This window comes from Brassica rapa, unplaced genomic scaffold (genome assembly GCF_000309985.2).
Source record: "Brassica rapa cultivar Chiifu-401-42 unplaced genomic scaffold, CAAS_Brap_v3.01 Scaffold1058, whole genome shotgun sequence".
In the NCBI taxonomy this organism is placed as follows: domain Eukaryota; kingdom Viridiplantae; phylum Streptophyta; class Magnoliopsida; order Brassicales; family Brassicaceae; genus Brassica; species Brassica rapa.
In genome coordinates this window covers 1-20,000 of record NW_022610992.1, presented here as the reverse complement: position 1 = coordinate 20,000, position 20,000 = coordinate 1, and the positions used below count along the sequence as shown (strand labels likewise).

General features: G+C 35.9%; 3 protein-coding genes, 1 long non-coding RNA gene, 2 other non-coding genes and 2 pseudogenes across 7 annotated transcripts in view; 3 read left to right on the top strand and 5 right to left on the bottom strand.

The window, feature by feature from the left end:
* The window catches only part of LOC117131579 (photosystem II D2 protein-like), a 24,598-nt gene extending 23,882 nt beyond the window's left edge, over positions 1-716 (top strand). For both annotated transcript variants that reach the window (XR_004454696.1, XR_004454697.1), the window contains one exon: positions 1-716. This exon is cut by the window's left edge and continues 477 nt beyond it. The gene's annotated coding sequence lies outside the window, so the exon portion shown is untranslated.
* The window catches only part of LOC117131580, a 14,639-nt gene extending 7,860 nt beyond the window's left edge, over positions 1-6,779 (bottom strand). Inside the window, exon 1 of the long non-coding RNA XR_004454699.1 lies at positions 6,747-6,779. This is a non-coding gene — a long non-coding RNA (uncharacterized LOC117131580). The remainder of the gene's footprint in view (positions 1-6,746) is intronic.
* Positions 1,781-3,266, bottom strand: LOC108870406. The gene is given in 1 exon segment (XM_018655884.2): positions 1,781-3,266. A coding segment is annotated over 1 exon segment (252 nt). The 5' UTR covers positions 2,692-3,266; the 3' UTR covers positions 1,781-2,439.
* Positions 4,560-4,632, bottom strand: TRNAT-UGU. The gene has a single exon. It is a non-coding gene; the product is annotated as a tRNA-Thr (tRNA).
* TRNAF-GAA lies at positions 6,203-6,275 on the top strand. Its single transcript has one exon. It is a non-coding gene; the product is annotated as a tRNA-Phe (tRNA).
* A 935-nt stretch (positions 6,780-7,714) lies between the features above and the next one.
* Positions 7,715-10,545, bottom strand: LOC117131581. Its single transcript, XM_033283651.1, has 4 exons — positions 10,298-10,545; positions 8,907-10,213; positions 8,777-8,853; positions 7,715-8,626 (listed from the first exon to the last, which is right to left on the bottom strand). The coding sequence occupies exons 1-4, from the start codon at positions 10,543-10,545 to the stop codon at positions 7,715-7,717; spliced, it is 2,544 nt and encodes an 847-aa protein (XP_033139542.1).
* A 3,749-nt stretch (positions 10,546-14,294) lies between these two features.
* Positions 14,295-16,445, bottom strand: LOC117131576 (annotated as a pseudogene).
* Positions 16,446-16,811: 366 nt separating this feature from the next.
* Positions 16,812-19,361, top strand: LOC117131577 (annotated as a pseudogene).
* The last annotated feature ends 639 nt before the right edge of the window (positions 19,362-20,000 follow it).

The window sequence follows — 20,000 nt, the reverse complement described above, 5'->3', positions numbered from 1 at the left end:
TAAATACTTTTCGAGAGATTTCCTCCAAATCACTGGTATGACTATCAAAATCGTGAGCATCAGCATGTAGGTTCCAGATCCAAGTGGTAGTATCAGGTCCCTTAGCTATTGTTCTTGACAAATGACCGGGTTTAGCACATTCCTCGAAAGAAGTTTTTATGGGATCCCTATCTACCAAAATTTTGACTTCTGGTTCCGGCAAACGAATAATCATTGAGTCCTCCTCTTTCCGGACAACACATACAAAGAAACCCGCCAACAGTCACTCAAATAATTAGTGAACCGATGATAGATGCTTAGAATTTTGTTCTCTTCTATCTCCCATCCATTCATCCATTTTCTTTAGTTATTCACTAGAGCAATTATGATCTGGAAGTCGATCTGGGGCAAGTGTTCGGATCTATTATGACATATCCATAGGGTGCTCAACGGACCCCCCCCCCCTTTTTTTTTTATTAAAAAGCGTTTTCGCACCTTTACATTAGTATTGGTACACAAATAATTTTTTTTATAACCTAATCTAGTGTATTCATATTTCAATTATAAGTTCCGAAATATAGCCTATTTTTTATGTTTTAAATAGAGGATATTATCCTATTTCAATAACCGCTTATTAGTCATTCTTAAGAAACATTCTAGTATTGATATTTAGTCATTTTTAAATCTCTTTTATTCGTTTTAATAGTCGAAAAGAAAAAAATAGAAAATGCTAGATATAGATATTATAGATATTCTCATATTCATGTACTACTTATCCCTAGAGAATACCAGATTAAATAGAACGATTTGAGAAAAGGATATAATAAAAAAATTTTATGGGATTGGTTATTCTGATAGAAAAAAGAATATGGTTTATTTGACCGAGAGGGCCAAGAAACTAAAAAACAATTAATAGTAAAAACAAATAAAGATATATTATAGAATAAAAAAAAAGAAACAAAGAAAAAGTTCTTATTCGAAGCGCCTCGTGATCGTCAACCAATTATGTGCTTCAATATAATTACGAGGAGTAAGCGTTATAGCCAGTTTCCAATACTCGGCGGCTTGAGCAAACCAAGCCTCCGCCATTTCAGAATCTCCTTGCTGAATGGCCTGTTCTCCACAGTCGGAATAGGCGGGTCAATTCCCTCCCTGAGAACCGTACTTGAGAGTTTCCTACCTCACACAACCAACTCTTTTGTTTTGGTGTACCAGTTTTTTTCTCTTTAACCTACTTTAACTTTATATCTAATTGAATGAGATTTCTTATAGATATTCATTCGGTTTTTCTTGGATTAAACAAAAGAGAGTAATTACATGAGTTTCAAACTTTCGTTTTGATTTAATTAATATATTATTAATTAATATTAATTAATATATTAATCTAATAATAAGTTTTATGTTTTCTCCTACCTTCAGAAAAAAAGGCATGTCCACTGTTATTAGATATTAGAATTTTCTGAAAGGTAACTATCCCGCTTTCATATATAAATTTATATAGAATCGTTGAAAAAGACTTTTTTCATACTTCATAAAAAAGAAAAAGACTTACTGTCTTTAGGATCTGATGCTACACCGTTGCTCAATACCTTAGGGGATCCACTCTATTACATAAGTAGATTCCTAAGATTTATCTCATATTATGATATAAATAAACAGCTCTTTTTGTATCGGTCCAAAACCTTTCCAGTTGATCTTTACGGTGCTTCCTCTATCAATTAAATCTTTTTTTATCCATAGAAATAAAGTATTTAGGCATATCTAGTCTTCACTTCATATTTCGATCCATGAAGTTTATTTATTTGCTACAGCTTATAAAAAATCGTTTTGGACGATGCTTATGTAGAAAGCCTTTTTTTCTAGTATTTCATTGACTAGCTGTTCGTTCTTTTTTTCTATAGTGGAGATAGTCGCACGTAATGACAGATCACAACCATATTATTAAAAGCTTGTGGTAAAAAGGGGTTTCGTTCTAATGCCCGAAAATAATATTCTAAAGCTTTGGTATGTTCCCCATTACTTGTGTGGATAAGGCCTATATTATAGAGTATATAACTTCGATCATAGGGGTCAATTTCTAGTCGCATAGCTTCATAATAATTCTGTAATGCTTCCGCATAATTTCCTTCAGATTGAGCCGACATCCGTTACGGTCGTCATTCGCTTTAACGAATTCTCCGTTTCAGAACCGTATGTGAGATTTTCATCTCATACGGCTCCTCCTTTAGGTGCATAATGAAAATAATAAATATATGGATATGGAAAAATTTGATGTCATTATGAACTAAGCGGGGCTAACGTTTTTACAAGAAATCCCTAGCCAACATTCTTGTAAAAGATCTGTTCTTACTACCAAGTGGATTCATATTCATACTAGATAAAAATAAAAAAAGGAAACTCTAACAATTTCTTTGTTCTCAACGCCCCTAAATTTCCAGGAATTAGTCACTTCAACAGTCTTCAATAATTATACGGGTATCCAAAGTACGGACAAGATGGATGTTTATTGTTCCAACCATTTTAATTAGTCCCAATCCCAAAGAAGAAGAAAGAAAAGGAATCTTTTTGAAGAAAGTTTTCGTGTTGTTGATTTCTCGGCATAGTGCTTCTTCCCCTGTGCCTCCTATTCGTATATTATATTAGTCTAGTAGGATTGATCTGTAATACGGGAATCGTAGGTAAAAAAACCTTTTGCTCAATACTAGAATTCATAATTGAAGCATCTAAGGCTGCACTAATCGTGGATACATGACAGAAGGGATTGCTTTTTTATATTATAAACTTCACCTTCAAAAGCGTAAATTTTTTTTAATACTCATTTTTTTCTATTCCAAATCGGTGAGAAATAGAAAAAAATGATAATGATAATCAAATCGCACCATTAAGTAAATGCCTCTTTTTCTCTGGAAGTTGTCGGAATGACTCGTAGTAAGATATCAGCTACAATTGTAAAGGTTTTATCAATAAAATTTTCATTTATACGCGATCTTGGCATAGGTAGTAATCCATTCTATAACTCTTTTTATTTCCTTTAACTTTTCTCTTGTGAGAAAATTTTCTCACAAACAAAGGAATTTTATAGTACGAATTAACATAAAAGCGGACTCGTTTTTTATAAAAAAATATTCTATCTACTTCCAATTTTTCCGATCAAAAAAGGTATAGTACGATGAATAACTCGCTATTCACCCAGGTACTCAGTCATAATCCTGATGTCGGAGAGATGGCCGAGTGGTTGAAGGCGTAATATTGGAACTGTTATGTAGACTTTTGTTTACCGAGGGTTCGAATCTCTCTCTTTCCGTAGTTTCAACTAAATAACCAATCTTACGTGATTGACCACAACGTATCAATCAAATAAAAAAAATAGATATAAAATCTACATTTCTTTGCTATGGAAAATGATGGGAAGAGCAAACAAGGAATCCAAACCTCCCTACCAATCGATGATACATGAATAGGAAAAAGATTCACCGACAAAATTCCTTACCTTGTCCCTTTTTAGTTTTAATCAAAAAAGCGGGCAAAGGGGAGTTGTCCGAACTCTTGTTTTTAGTGATTTTTTTTTTACTTTACTTAGGTTATTTAAGTTTGGTGAGAATAATATTCTACGACAAGCAATTCATTTATTTTCAAACAGACGCATTTCCTCTCTATTATTTGATTGACTAACCCTTCATATTGGAATGTGTGAAGAGTCAGATGGTTTGGCAACTCCTCGGGGGCATGACTCAAGAAGATTTTGAACCAAAGTTCTAGAGTTTTCTTCATCCTTCACTGTAATAATATCTAGGGGTTTGCATCGATAACTTGGTATATCAACTATACGACCATTAACTAAAATATGCCCATGGTTAACTAATTGGTGTGCTTGAGGAATAGTCAAAGCCATACCCAACCAAAAAAGGATGTTATCCAAACGCATTTCAAATAATTGTAATAAAACTTGACCCGTTGACCCCTTGGCTTTTCCGGCGATACGAACATATTTAAGTAATTGGCGTTCTGTAAGACCATAATGAAAACGCAATTTTTGTTTTTCTTCTAAACGAATACGATATTGAGATTTTTTTCCGGAGCGTGATTGGTTTCTAAGATCGCTTCCTGCCCTAGGCCTTTTACTAGTTAGTCCCGGTAAAGCCCCCAGACGGCGTATTTTTTTAAAACGAGGCCCTCGGTAACGTGACATAAAGACTCCTTTTTTTATTGAAATTGTACAAAAACTAAACAAAATTAAAAAAACTGAACTAAATGATAATGATAAATAACGTAAAATCCACTCCAATAAACTATTTGAATACAAAGAGTCAGAAGATATATTCTCTCAATATACAGATTTTTTTTTATTGTATATACAATATATATAAATCAATAAATCACAAAAAATTTCCTTTATTTTCTTCATTTATTTTGCCAAGATCTAACCCTTTTACCCCAATATATATTCCTATATGGAAGTTTATATAACATAATATAAATGGCGTGGTAACTCTTGGAAAAAGATGAAAGATGTCTTTTCAATCTTATTTTTTTTTGAAAGTACATTAAAAATCATGTAAAAAAATGAAAAACTATGTAAAAGCCAGCTATCGGAATCGAACCGATGACCATCACATTACAAATGCGATCCTCTAACCTCTGAGCTAAGCGGGCTCAACTAAAATAGTGTATACAAATTCACTAAACTACTAGATCGTATTAATTAACTATTCTATTCATATTTTTCCTTATCTATTTATAATTTATCATATTTTTGATATTCTAGAACAGAATATTGCTCAAATAAATAGTGACTATCACTAAATAAATAAAACAAAACCTTAATGAATTAATATAATATAGCAGTATATCGACTTTCTGATTTTGATTTCATGAGTTTCTAAATAAGAAAATTTTAATTAGACCGGAAAGCTTTTTTTTAATGTTAAATGATATCTGATTTGAAATTCTTGGTTTTTTTGTTCTAACCTCATGCAATTATTATTATTTGATACTTTTTCTCTTTTTTTATTCTTTATTATTTTACAGAATTACTTTATTATTTTATAGAATTATTAGAATGAATATTCGAATATTCATTTCAAATATAATTTTTTAGAATTATTCGAATTTCAAATCTACGAAGTAGACTTATAATCTTTTTCCATTGCACATTGTAGAATTCTAAGTTTCAATAATGATCATTAATTTCTTTTCATGGAAGTAAAAAAAATGAATCGACCGTTCGACTATTTCTTAAAATTGAAGACAACTATGAGAAAAGGAAGAACATATATATGTTCTCTATTATATAACAATTTTGAATTGCAAATACAAAAATGATAGAATCTTTGTTGATTAAACTGAATAAATATGGATGAGGCTAAAAAAAAATGCAAGAAGATACCAAAGAAATAAAATAAGTATCTGTATGTAATGAATTCCACGTCATAAGAAAAAGTGGAAAGACATCATAATGAGATCCTAATCTCAAAGCAAATAGGGGGATATGGCGGAATTGGTAGACGCTACAGACTTATTTGGATTGAGCCTTGGTATGGAAACCTACTAAGTGATAACTTTCAAATTCAGAGAAACCCTGAAATTAACAATGGGCAATCCTGAGCCAAATCCTGGGTTACGCAAACAAACCAGAGTTTAGAAAGCGGGATAGGTGCAGAGACTCAATGGAAGCTGTTCTAACAAATGGAGTTCAATCCCTTGTGTTGAATCAAACGATTCACTTCATAGTCTGATAGATCCTTGGTGGAACTTATTAATCGGACGAGAATAAAGATAGAGTCCCATTCTACATGTCAATACTGACAACAATGAAATTTATAGTAAGATGAAAATCCGTTGACTTTTAAAATCGTGAAGGTTCAAGTCCCTCTATCCCCAACCCTACTCCCTAAAAAAGTCTGTTTGACACCTTACCCTTTTTTTAGTTATTCAAGAATTCATTGATCTTTTTTCATTCATCCGACACTTTTACAAACTCGAATTTCTTTTTTTATTATATACAACTCTTGTGGGATATATCATACATATACAAATGAGAAAGAACTATCAATTTGAATTATTTCGAATCTAAATAATTTTTCATTCTAAAACTTAGAAAGTCTTCTTTTCGAAGATCCAATAAATTCCCGGTCCAAAACTTTTTTCATTTACTACTTTTGCGTTTCTTTTAATTGACATAGACCTAAGTCATCTCATAAAATGAGAATGATACTTGGTAATGGCCGGGATAGCTCAGTTGGTAGAGCAGAGGACTGAAAATCCTTGTGTCACCAGTTCAAATCTGGTTCTTGGCATAGGGCAGAGGACTCAAAATCCTCGTGTCACCAGTTCAAATCTGGTTCTTGGCATAGGATTGATTAATTTTGATAAGTTTATAGTCTTCAAATTAAACGTATCTTTAGTAAAAAAAGTGCAATAATCCTTTACCCCCCTCTCTTTTTTGTTCATGTTGTGGATCCATCCGTTCAAAAAAAAATGTATAAGACTTTATACCAAATACATATTCGAAAGGAAAGTTCTGGTTGAAAGAATAAAAAAAAAAGTAAAAAAAAAAGATCTATATCTATCTATAGTATCTAGAAGGGCAGAAATACCCCCAAGATTCATTAGATTAGATACAATAGAAATATAATTTTAACCCCCCCCCCCCCCCCCCCCATTTATTGTATTGCTTTCCAATCTTATTTATTCATTCCAAGTTTTTTTTTTTTTTTTTGACGTCGAACGGCCATTCTATTTCTCAAGCTTGAGGTGGTCTGGGTAACCAGACCGGAATAGAACAACCAATGAAAAGTAACTCTTTACGAAAGCTCCTAGCAGTCTTAGCTAAAAAATCAGGAAGCTGATTGCGTACTCGTGGTACATGGGTGATTTTGAAATCGGGAAAACAAATCTGCAGCGTCTCTATCTTCTCCAGCTCTGTCGCAAATCTTGGCCACTCCTGGGGTTCATTTATCATTGCAATCAGCTCATTGCAGTCAGTTCCAAAGCTCTGGCACGGCGAGTGTTGAAGCATGTTCTCCATCGCCCATCGCAGCGCTTCTACCTCCGAATGCAGCGCTGATTCACATCGAGTGAAGTTTCGTGTTCCCATAAGTTGTATGTCCTCCCTACTATGCATCCAGACCCATCCACATCCACTAAAGCGGTCAGAAGCTGTCCAAGATCCATCTAGTAGACAGATATTACCCAAGCTTAAGACTTGGTTTGCATCATTATTGGTAGCCTGGATGTGTGGCGGTATCGTCTCATTCGCGTTAAACCAGGCTTGACATTCACTCTCTGCGTATCGAACGAGTTCCAAAGGGTCTCTGTCTATACCCCTGAAAAGCTTATCATTGCGAGCCTTCCAGATATACCATATTAGCCAGGGATAAGGATCCCTGCCTTGGTCTGGTGCAATGATATTATTCTTCCTCCAGAAAAGATAGTCCATGTTTGTGTAAACGCTTGCCACTGGGAATAAACCTGGACTTGTAGGTGTTGCCGATAAAGACCATACTTGCAGGGCTGGAGGGCATTCAAATATTGCATGAGTTACAGATTCCTCTATTTCCCCACACCTTGGGCAATAATTATCGCACCGCATATTACGTCTTACTAGATTCCTCGTTACTGCTACCTGTCCCGTTATCAATTGCCATATAAGATGGCACATCTTCCTTGGCGCTCGTAACTTCCAAGCAAAGGCTTGAAGTTTAGTGATACTTGGCTCTAGTATTTCCTTTTCCTCTCATTGCTTCAACAGGTTCTGAGCAACCCAGTATCCAGATTTGACTGTGTATTGGCCATTCCTCGTGTAGTTCCAGCAGAAAGTATCTCGGCGATGAGTAGAGCTTATGGCCATGCTGCGAATGAGTGGTATATCATCAGGATGGACATAATCATCTAGTAGTCCTACATCCCACTCCTTTGATTCCTGATTAATGATGTCACTGACTCTCATGTTTAGGTGCATCACAGGCGCTATAGGTCTAGCTGGTCTAGCAGGTGTTTTTGGAATCCACGGATCCTCCCACACCCTGACATCATAGCCAGATTGAATCTTCTGTCTGATACCTAGCAGTAAAAGCTTCCTTGCTGCGGAGATGCTTGTCCACACATATGATGGGCTGCTAGTAGAGATCGCTCTCAATGGCGAGGTCATCCTATAATATCTCCCCCTTAATACTCGGGCAACCAGTGAATCAGGGTATTGGACCAGTCTCCATAGTTGCTTTGCCAGTAGTGCTAGATTGAACTCATGAATTAAATGAAAACCAATACCGCCCTCCTCTTTTGGTAAACAAACCTTTTCCCATTTCGCCCAGTGTATTCCTCTTTTTGGTGGATTCGAGCTCCACCAAAATTGTGCAATGGCACTAGCGAGGTTTTCACAAATCTCCAATGGGAGCAGAAACGTCGACATAACGTATGTCGGAAGAGCGAGTAAAATGGATTTGATCATTACTTCCTTTCCCCCTTTTGAGAGCCATCGACCAGTCCATCCATTGACTCTATGCATCAGATCATCCTTTAAAAATGCAAAAAGTTTACATTTAGAACCACTAATATCCTCTGGGATCCCCAAGTACTTTCCCATCCCTCCATCATTGTGTATTCCAAGTGTATCTTTAACCTCTTGCCGGGTGGCTGCATTAATCCTCTTACCAAAGAGTAAGGAAGACTTGTCAAAGTTTATACATTGGCCAGATGCTTTACCATATTTCCTGACTACTTTCATTACTTCTTCACATTCACAGGGCTCCGCCTTACAGAAGAAAAGGCTATCATCAGCAAAGAGAAGGTGGGATACCGAAGGACATGCGCGTGTAATACGCATCCCCGTTATCTTCCCTTGGTTCTCTGCATGATTGAGAAGGCTAACGAGCGCTTCCGTGCACAGAATAAAAATGAAAGGAGACAAAGGATCTCCTTGAGCAAACCTCTACCTGGAACAATATTCCCTCTTGGCTGCCCATTCATGAGAACTTTGTATTTGACCGACGTAATGCACCTCATAATCCAGGTGATCCATGTCTCAGAGAATCCCATCTTACGCATCACAGCTTCGATAAACGACCATTCCATCCTATCATATGCCTTACTCATATCCGTCTTGATGGCCATCCTCTTATTACGTCCACTCGGTTTAGTTCGTAGGGCATGAAACATCTCTTGAGCAATCATGATATTATCTGAAATCTGTCTTCCAGTAACAAAGGCCGACTGGGTTTCTGATATCAATCCTGGCAAGACTTTCTTTAGTCTCTGGCATAAGACCTTCGAGACGATCTTGTAGCTAACATTACACAAGCTTATGGGTCGAAACTGAGCCATATCATTAGGCTTAGTTGTTTTCGGGATAAGGCATATGTTTGTATCATTCAGACCATTGGCTATATGTCCTTCAAACAGGAATTTATTCACCATAAGAGTTAAATCCTGCTTGACTATATCCCAAAACTGTTGGTAAAAAAGTGCAGTCATCCCATCTGGTCCCGGCGCCTTATCTGGATGCATAGCAAAGAGAGCTAATTTAACCTCCCATTCAGAAATAGGAGCTGTGAGGCTGTCATTCATTGATCCTATGATCGTCGTAGGAACTTCAGATAGCGCCTCTTCAATGTCTTCTGGTGTAGATGATTCGAAGATTTGCCGAAAATAGCTAGTAGCAATGGCTACCAGGCCTTCCTCATCCTCAACTATGTTACCATCAACATCCCGAAGCTGCGTGATTTTGTTCCTCGCTCTCCTTTGCTTCGTTAAGGCATGAAAAAATTTGGTATTTTTATCTCCCTCTCTCAGCCAAAACACTCTACTCTTTTGTTTCCAGAACATTTCTTCTGCCTTAAGAGCATCAGAGAGTTCCTTCAACGCTGCTGCAATTTCCTCCGTCGTCGCATTGTCGTCTGCATATAAACCCTCAACTTTCTCCTTTAACTCCTCCACTAGCTTTGCCGAGTTGATATTGTGTTGTTTCCTCCACTCACTCAAGGCTTTTCGACAACTAGAAATATGTTCCATTATAGTCGCATTGGGGGGTAGATCAGGAGATTTCCATCCCTCAAGAATGACTTGCCTCAGTTCTTCATTGTCTAGCCATCTCCTATCAAATTTGAATTTCTTTGATCTTCTCGTTGGCTTTTTCAGTATGTCTGCAAGAATCGGACGATGGTCCGATCCCCATAATCTCAAGTACTTGGCATTAGAGTGTGGGAACTTCTCATGCCAATCAGCATTTCCTACTGCTCTGTCTAGACGACATCAAACAGTTACACGTCCTGCTCTCTTCCCTACCCATGAAAGCATGTCCCCTGTAAAAGGAAACTCTAACATCCCACAGTCTGTAAGGATTTGCTTAAAAGGTAGGAACGAGCTATCAGAACGCTGTCTCCCTCCTTCCTTCTCATTGTGATCCGTGATTTCATTGAAATCTCCAATCATGAACCAAGGTCTAGTTCTAGTTGTTGAGAAACGCGTAAGACGTTCCCAAACTTGATCTCGTCTTTCCAAAACAGGGTCACCATAAACAAACGTCATAAAGACTTTTATTCCATCAATGACTGCCTCAATGTCAATCATTCTGTTATTCGAAAATAAAACATTAACTTGAAATTCATCCATAAAAAAAAAGCTAAACCTCCGCTGAGACCAAGTGGCTCAACAGTAAACAAATGATCAAATCCTAAATTGGCCTGAATGTTTTGCAACAGCAGCCTCTTATTCATTCCCAGTTATGTGACTAAAGTTGACTAAGTTATATGCGCGATACAAAGTTCATAATGCATAACTCTTTTTTTTTTAGTTCATCCTATTGGTCGGCTTTTAGGAAAAAAGTATCTTTCAAATTGGAGATTAAGCTATCTATAATAATATGAATAAAACCTTAATTCTTCTGTTTGATTGATCTAAAAACGACTCGAATTCAAAATATTCCGCGAAGGTCCGTAGTTGTAGAAACTAAGGCTCATTTTTATCATTCAAATTTTTTATCATTCAATAAGCATCTTGTATTTCATAAAAACTAGGGGCAATATAATCCTTACGTAAAAGCCACCCTATCCAACTTTCGGGCATTAAGATCCATTTCAGCCGCGGATGGCTATCATAAGTGATTCCTAACATATCATAAGATTCCCGTTCTTGAAAATCCGTACTTTTCCAAACCCAGAAAACAGATGGAATTCTGGGATTACTCCTGTGAGTAAATACTTTTATGCAAAATTCTTCCGCTTGATTGACACCATATTCTATTCTCGTAAGATGATACACACTGGCTAAGAGGCCACCTGGTGCCACATCATAGGCACATTGGGAACGTAAATAATTGTAACCATATACATTTAACATTACAGCAATATAATGCCAATCTTCGGGCTTTATTTGTAAAGTCTCTGTTCCTTGGTAATCGAAGACCAACGATCTATGAACCAGCCCGCGTTTGGCTAGCCAAACGGACAAAGTGCCCTGTATCTTTTTTATTTCCCCCACACTTTTTTTATATAAATTTAAGTATTTCACATTTACCATGAGTTCTAATTTATGAAGATTTTTTTCTTATTCTCTCAAATCCTCCCTAATTAACTAATTCGTGGGAAGGTACTGGGCTTTTGTATTTAAAAAATGTTTCAACAGAGATCTCTGAATTAGATGATGGTGGATAGAGTCATTCCAGTCTGTGTACTGCGTACAACAAAAAACTTGTGATTGGTAGTAAAACACCGATTACCCTGTTGAGGTCTAATTCGATCCTTATAGATTTCTCTTGCTATTTTCTTACGAAGCTTTGTTATAGCATCTATAACAGCCTCTGGTTTAGGTGGACAACCCGGCAAATAGACATCTACAGGATTTAGCTTATCAACCCCTCGAACAGTACTATAAGAATCGGTACTGAACATCCCCCCTGTAATTGTACACGCTCCCATAGCAATAACATACTTTGGTTCATGCATTTGTTCATATAATCTCACTAAAGAAGGAGCCATTTTCATTGTTACTGTACCTGCTGTTAAATTAAGGTCCGCCTGTCTAGGACTTGATCTTGGTACTAGCCCATAACGATCAAAGTCAAATCGGGAGCCTATTAATGAGGCAAATTCAATAAAACAACAACTGGTACCATAAAGAAGCGGCCATTGGCTGGAAAGTCTTGACCAATTTGAAAGATCATTTAACGTAGTTGAAATAACAGAGTTTTTTGTTGTTCGATCAATTACGGGAAACTTAATGGAATTCATAATTGTTTCAATAGTTTTTTTTTTACTTTTTTTTATTGTTATTGTACAAGTATTCAGGAAACGAACTAAGACTATTCCAACGCTCCTTTTCGCCATGCATAAACTAAACAAAGAATTAGGATAAGCACGAAAATAAAAGCTTCTATAAAAGCGGATACCCCTAGTACATCGAAACTCATTGCCCACGGATACAGAAAAATGGTTTCAACATCAAAAACAACAAAAACTAGAGCAAACATATAATAACAGATTCTAAATTGTAACCAAGCATCCCCGATCGGTTCTATACCTGATTCATTACTAGAAAGTTTCTCCGGCCCCTTCATAATTGGAGATAAAACCCCGGCAATTAGAAATGCCAAAACAGGAATAGCACTTGATATTATTAAAAATGCCCAGAAAATATCATATTCGTAAAGCAGAAACATAGACGAACTCCTATGAATGTGGAAAAAATACCCGCTTAGTCAATTCCAATCGGAGTGGATTGGGCAAGGTATATATAACTCTTGCGTCAAAACAAAAATTCAGGTTAATCGAATCATTTATTTTCATTTGGTTGCTGTGGTAGACGTCTCCTTTTAAGATTTATTGATTGTAATCTTATTTTCAGTACACTTATTACTTAATATTTACATGTTTCTATTACTAATAGTTTCTCATATTAATAATATAATATTAATATGATTAATAAGTAGTAATTTTTTTTATTTCTGTTTCTTAAATTTTTTTATGTTTTATTTAAAAATAAAACAATTTGATAAAAATATCTTCGTTTTTAAAATTATGACGTATCAAAAAATCCACTTACGATTATGAAAATGAATGAATAAAAAACGTTTATTATAAATTATAAGTATCTATCTAGATATATCGATAGATAGTGATTGGATCCACTGAAATCAAATGAAATCAAATTTGGTTTTCCGTTTTATTCTGAACGACCCCCAGGACTTATGGTTTAGGGTCTGGGAGTTTTTTTATGAACCAACAAATTGAAAGTAACCAGTTAGAAATAAAGAATACAATAATAAGTCAAAAATTATCCAATTATTTGGATTTGAATGTCATTTATTAGAATAAATTTATTAGTTAGGGCTATACGGATTCGAACCGTAGACCTGCTCGGTAAAAGAGCTCGAACTTATTATTATCAAAATGATTCGAACTCTTTCAAAGACCCAACATGCATTTTTTTTTGCATTGGGCTCTTTCATTAACTGATAGAAAGATCAGTTAGTCTACCATATTTTTTCTTAAAAAAAAAGATAAAAAATGGTTCCAAGTATTCTGATTGATTATTTTTTAATTCTAATACAATACAGAAGAACTACCAAAGTGTTTCAAAGAAGGGTTCTCTTGACGTAGGTTTGCTTTTGGTCTAGATGAACTTAAGTTAAATATAGTCTCTAACATCCTGATTAAAAAATCAAATATGAAACTTGCTACACCTTAAGGTTCATAGGACGAAAAGATCATTTTTGAGTTCCTTATACTCATTCTGCCTAGCATTTAGTAGACTGGGTATTCACCCTATCAATATCTCAAATCAATGATGGGTTCTATTAATTCCCTACCGAAATGGGGTACTTTAATAGGACCTAATGTCAGGCTATTCTTCTCCTCTTTTTCCTAAAAAAAAGTCATGGAGTAAGACATCGATTTATTAATAAGATCAATCAATTGGTTTGATTGCGTGATGGACTCCTCTGAAAAACTTTGGCGCACGTGTAAACGAGGTGCTCTGCCTAACTGAGCTATAGCCCTTGTGTTTATGATCCACATTTTATCTTATCATGGAGATAATTTCTCTTCAAGATTAATATTATATTATCGAACATTATATCTCTTTCATCTCGTTGTTTATTGGTATTGCTTAGAAATAATATTGGATTTATAATCCTATCGATGTGATAAGTATCCCCTTGCCTTCTCTTTACGATGATAAATAACCTACTTAACTCAGTGGTTAGAGTATTGATTTCATACGGCAGGAGTCATTGGTTCAAATCCAATAGTAGGTATAACTTATTAAACACCATGATCAATGGTGTCTAATAAATTTTTGTAGCCAGCTTTTCTTTTTTTTTCTCGCTTTTGGATCCTATTTTTATACGTCAGCTAGTTACAAAATCAAATCGTATTGAGAGCCTCGACGTGTGTCCGAGCTCGGCTGAGAGCTAGATTTGCCTCAATTGTTTGTCTCTTGCCTTCAGCTTTTCTCAAGTTCGCCTCTGCTATTTCAAGAGTTTGCTGAGCTTCTTGTGGATCAATGTCACTATTCTTCTCTGCATCATTTACTAAAATGGTAATTTCATTATTGCCTATTCTAGCAAAACCGCCCATCAGAGCCATTTTTAACCATTGGGTATTAAGGCGTAATTTCAAAATACCTATATCAACAGCTGTGGCAATCGGCGCGTGATTTGGTAATACGCCAATTTGTCCACTATTAGTAGATAAAATGATTTCTTTTACTTCTGAATCCCAAACAATTCGATTCGGAGTCAGTACACAAAGATTTAAGGTCATTTCTTCAATTTACTCTCCATTTCTAAGTTCGTAGCCTTCGCAGTAGCTTCATCGATGTTACCCACTAAGTAAAAGGCCTGTTCAGGAAGAGAATCAAATTCTTCGAAAAGGATCAAATTAAACCCTCTAATTGTTTCCGGTAGCCCAACATATTTTCCCGGAGAACCTCTAAATACTTCTGCTACGAAAAAAGGTTGTGATAAGAAACGCTCAATCTTTCGTGCTCTTGCGACGGTTAAGCGATCCGATCCTCTTCGGATAATTCGTCCAACCCCAGGATAGCTATAATGTCCTGAAGCTCTTTGTAACGTTGTAAAGTTTGCTTTACTTGTTGCGCAGTTTCATAATGTTCCTCGCCAACGATTCGAGGTTGTAGCTTAGTTGACGTTGAATCTAAAGGATCTACCGCTAGATAAATACCTTTAGCAGCTAATCCTCTAGATAGTACGGTAGTCGCATCTAAATGTGCAAATGTGGTGGCAGGAGCAGGGTCAGTCAAATCGTCTGCATGTACATAAACTGCTTGAATAGAGGTTATCGACCCTTTTTTCGTAGAAGTAATTCTTTCTTGTAAAGAACCCTTTTCGGTACTAAGGGTGGGTTGGTAACCCACAGCAGAAGGCATTCTACCTAATAAAGCGGATACCTCGGATCCTGCTTGTACAAAACGGAAGATATTGTCGATAAATAGAAGTGCGTCTTGCTCATTAACATCTCGGAAATATTCTGCCATAGTTAAGGCAGTCAGACCAACTCTCAAACGAGCTCCCGGCGGTTCATTCATCTGACCGTAGACTAGGGCTACTTTGGAGTCCGCAAGGTTTAGTTCATTAATGACTCCAGATTCTTTCATTTCCATGTAAAGATCATTTCCTTCACGAGTTCGTTCGCCTACTCCACCAAATACGAATACACCACCATGAGCTTTGGCAATGTTGTTGATCATTTCCATAATTAGTACTGTTTTACCCACGCCAGCCCCACCGAATAGTCCGATTTTCCCCCACGACGATAAGGGGCCAAAAGATCTACTACTTTAATTCCTGTTTCAAAAATAGATAAGGTTGTATCTAAGTCTATAAAAGCAGGCGCGGATTTATGGATAGGAGATGTTGTGAGAGTATCGATAGGACCTAAATTATCAACAGGTTCCTCAAGTACATTGAAAATTCGTCCTAGAGTCACTCCGCCGATTGGAACACTTAGAGGATTTCCCATATCAACCACGTCCATCCCTCTCTTTAAAACCCTCGGTCGCGCTCATAGCTACAGGTCTAACTCGGTCGTTTCCTAATAGTTGCTGTACTTCACAAGTCACATTAATTTCTTGACCAAGTGTATCTCGACCCTTAACCACCAGAGCATTGTAAATATTAGGATCTTGCCCGGGGGAAAGGCTACATCTAGTACCGGACCAATGATTTGGGAAATACGTCCCAGGTTGTTTTTTTCACGTATTGAAACCGCTGGATCCGAAGTAGTAGGATTTATTCTCATAATAAAAAATATGTTCAATTTTGTTGCGAAATTTTTCGAATACAGAAAAAATCTTCGATAGTAAATTCATTGGTTAATTCAATAATAAATGGGAGTAAGCACTCGATTTCATTGGTACCACCCAAGCGAATATGCAATTCAATTTTTTACTTAATTAAATTTCAATGAAGGAATAGTCGTTTTCAAGCTCAACTAACCAAAACCGAGTTTTAAAATCAAAAATATATGAATAATTTTTTTTTTTGTGGAAATCTTTGATTTATTTGTCATAATAGGCAAGACTTTGTTTTATCTAGCCAATTCCGAAATGGAACTCTATTTATGATTCATTATTTCGATCTCATTGGCCTTTTTTCATATTTTCATTTTAGCATATCCCGTCCCATCGATATCAACCCCCCCCCCCTTGTTTTTCATTTTCATGGATGAATTCCGCATATTGTCATATCTAGGATTTACATATACAACATATATTACTGTCAAGAGTGATTTTATTATTATTTAATATAAATATTTCGATTTATAAAAAGTCAAAGATTCAAAACTGGAAAAACAAGTATTAGGTTGCGCTATACATATGAAAGAATATACAATAATGATGTATTTGGCGAATCAAATATCATGGTCTAATAAATAATCATTCTGATTAGTTGATAATTTTGTGAAAGATTCCTATGAAAAAGGTTAATTAAATCTATTCCTAATTTATGTCGAGTAGACCTTGTTGTTTTGTTTTATTGCAAGAATTCTAAATTCATGACTTGTAGGGAGGGACTTATGTCACCACAAACAGAGACTAAAGCAAGTGTTGGATTCAAAACTGGTGTTAAAGAGTATAAATTGAATTATTATACTCCTGAATATGAAACCAAGGATACTGATATCTTCTTGGCAGCATTCCGAGTAACTCCCAACCCGGAGTTCCACCTGAAGAAGCAGGGGCTGCGGTAGCTGCTGAATCTTCTACTGGTACATGGACAACTGTGTGGACCGATGGGCTTACCAGCCTTGACCGTTACAAAGGACGATGCTACCACATCGAGCCTGTTCCTGGAGAAGAAACTCAATTTATTGCGTATGTAGCTTACCCATTAGACTTTTTTGAACAAGGGTCTGTTGCTAACATGTTTACCTCAATTGTGGGTAACATATCTGGGTTCAAAGCCCTGGCTGCTCTACGTCTAGAGGATCTGCGAATCCCTCCGGCTTATACTAAAACTTTCCAGGGACCACCTCATGGTATCCAAGTTGAAAGAGATAAATTGAACAAGTATGAACGTCCCCTATTAGGATGTACTATTAAACCTAAGTTGGGGTTATCCGCGAAGAACTATGGTAGAGCAGTTTATGAATGTCTACGTGGTGGACTTGATTTTACCAAAGATGATGAGAATGTGAACTCTCAACCATTTATGCGTTGGAGAGACTGTTTCTTATTTTGTGCCGAAGCTATTTATAAATCACAGGCTGAATCAGGTGAAATCAAAGGACATTATTTGAATGCTACTGCGGGTACATGCGAAGAAATGATGAAAAGAGCTATATTTGCCAGAGAATTGGGAGTTCCTAACGTAATGCATGACTACTTAACAGGGGGATTCACCGCAAATACTAGTTTGGATCATTATTGCCGAGATAATGGCCTACTTCTTCACATCCACCGTGCAATGCACGCTGTTATTGATAGACAGAAGAATCATGGTATGCACTTCCGTGTACTAGCTAAAGCTTTACGTCTATCGGGTGGAGATCATGTTCACGCGGGTACAGTAGTAGGTAAACTTGAAGGAGACAGGGAGTAAACTTTGGGCTTTGTTGATTTACTGCGCGATGATTATGTTGAAAAAGACCGAAGTCGTGGTATCTTTTTCACTCAATATTGGGTCTCACTACCAGGTGTTCTGCATGTGGCTTCAGGGGGTATTCACGTTTGGCATATGCCTGCTTTGACCGAGATCTTTGGAGATGATTCCGTACTACAATTTGGTGGCGGAACTTTAGGCCACCCTTGGGGAAATGCACCGGGTGCCATAGCTAACCGAGTAGCTCTAGAAGCATGTGTACAAGCTCGTAATGAGGGACATGATCTTGCAGTCGAGGGTAATGAAATTATCCGTGAGGCTTGCAAATGGAGTCCGGAACTAGCTGCTGCTTGTGAAGTATGGAAGGAGATCACATTTAACTTCCCAACCATTGATAAATTAGATGGCCAAGACTATAAATTAGATTAGTAATTCACGTCCGTTTTATTAGTTTAATTGCAATTAAACTCGGCTCAATCCTTTTAGTAAAAAAAGATTGAGCCGAGTTTATCTAGTGTCTATACTGTTTTTGATAGATACATACTTAATCTAGATATACAAAATCTGAAAAAAAAAGAAGATTAAACATAACTACACTTTTGTATTGTAGTGTCCACAAGAAATTCTATACGAAATATGGATTCTTAGGATTTTTTTATTCTTTTTGTAAGTTTCGTGTCAGGGCTTGAACCAAGTATCCCCACTTCTTCTCCCCATTCTGCATGTTGTCCTTTTCTTTTCATTCCGTATTGGAATAAAAGCCTTTTTTTATATTAGTATACGAGATTTTACTAAAAAAGTTCTTCATATCGTTATATTCATAAGCGAAGAACAAATATTTCTTTTTTTTTAATGAGAATTTTAGACAATATAAGAAAATCCTTATTTTCATTTAGTATGAAATTATTAATTTCAATTGCTTTTACTAATAATCTTAGCAATTAGCAATTGCATTGGACATGCTTTGCTTACTCTGAATAGAAAATGAACTATTCAAATTTTTTTTTGCATTTTTCAATTTTTTATTTGAATGACTATTCATCTATTGTTATTTTATTTGCATGTAAATAGATGCCAGAAGCTCTATGAAAAATTGTGGGTTCAATTTGATGTTTTCTAAGGGAGAATTGGATACAGAGGCGAGCTAAGTAAAGCAAGGGATAGTTTTGCTTCCTATTGAAAAGACTACTATAAGTAAAGAGACGGTTTATATATGATATGGATAAAAACTTTTATGGCTGGGGTGAGCGTTCTAGTTATTACAATAATTTGATTTTTTAGTTAACTCCAGGACATTCTGATTTCATATCGGATGACACCTTTTTTGTTAGGGATAGTAATCCAAAATAGTTATTCTATATATTTTGATATAAAAAAGAAAAAATTTGAGACTAACAATGATTTGAGTGACCTAGAAATTTTTTTATAGTTATTGTAGTTCTAGTTATCTGAATAATAGATCTAAAGGTGACAACGATCTGCACTATGATCCTTACATTAAGGATACTAAATATAATTGTAATAATCACATTAATAGTTGCATTGACTCTTATTTCGTTCTCACATCTGTATTAATAGTCACTTTTAAGCGATAGTAATAATTCCAATGAAAGTTACATTTATAATTTCATTTGTAGTGGAAGTGGAAGTGGAAAGATTCGTGAAAGCAAAAACTGACAAGATAAGAACTAATGTAATCATAATAATTTAATGAGTTCTAAGGATTTCGATATAACTAAAAACTACAATCAATTGTGGATTCAATGCGACAATGTTATGGATTAATGTATAAGAAAGTCGAAATGAATGTTTGTGAAAGAATGTGGACTTATTTGAAAATGACCAGTTCAGAGAGAATTGAGCTTTCGAGTGATCCGGGTGGCTTGGAATCCTATGGATGAAGACATGGTCTTTGCGGATCCCATTAAATTTCATTCGAGGGAGGAACCTTATAAAAAGCGTATTG

Coding starts and splice junctions, on each gene's coding strand:
- LOC117131581 (XM_033283651.1), bottom strand. CDS start 10,545: ATGATTGACATTGAGGCAGTCATTGATGGAATAAAAGTCTTTATGACG. Junction 8,854..8,906: donor GAATATTGTTCCAGGTAGAG/GTTTGCTCAAGG, acceptor TGTGCACGGAAG/CGCTCGTTAGCCTTCTCAAT. Junction 8,627..8,776: donor TTACACGCGCATGTCCTTCG/GTATCCCACCTT, acceptor CTCTTTGGTAAG/AGGATTAATGCAGCCACCCG.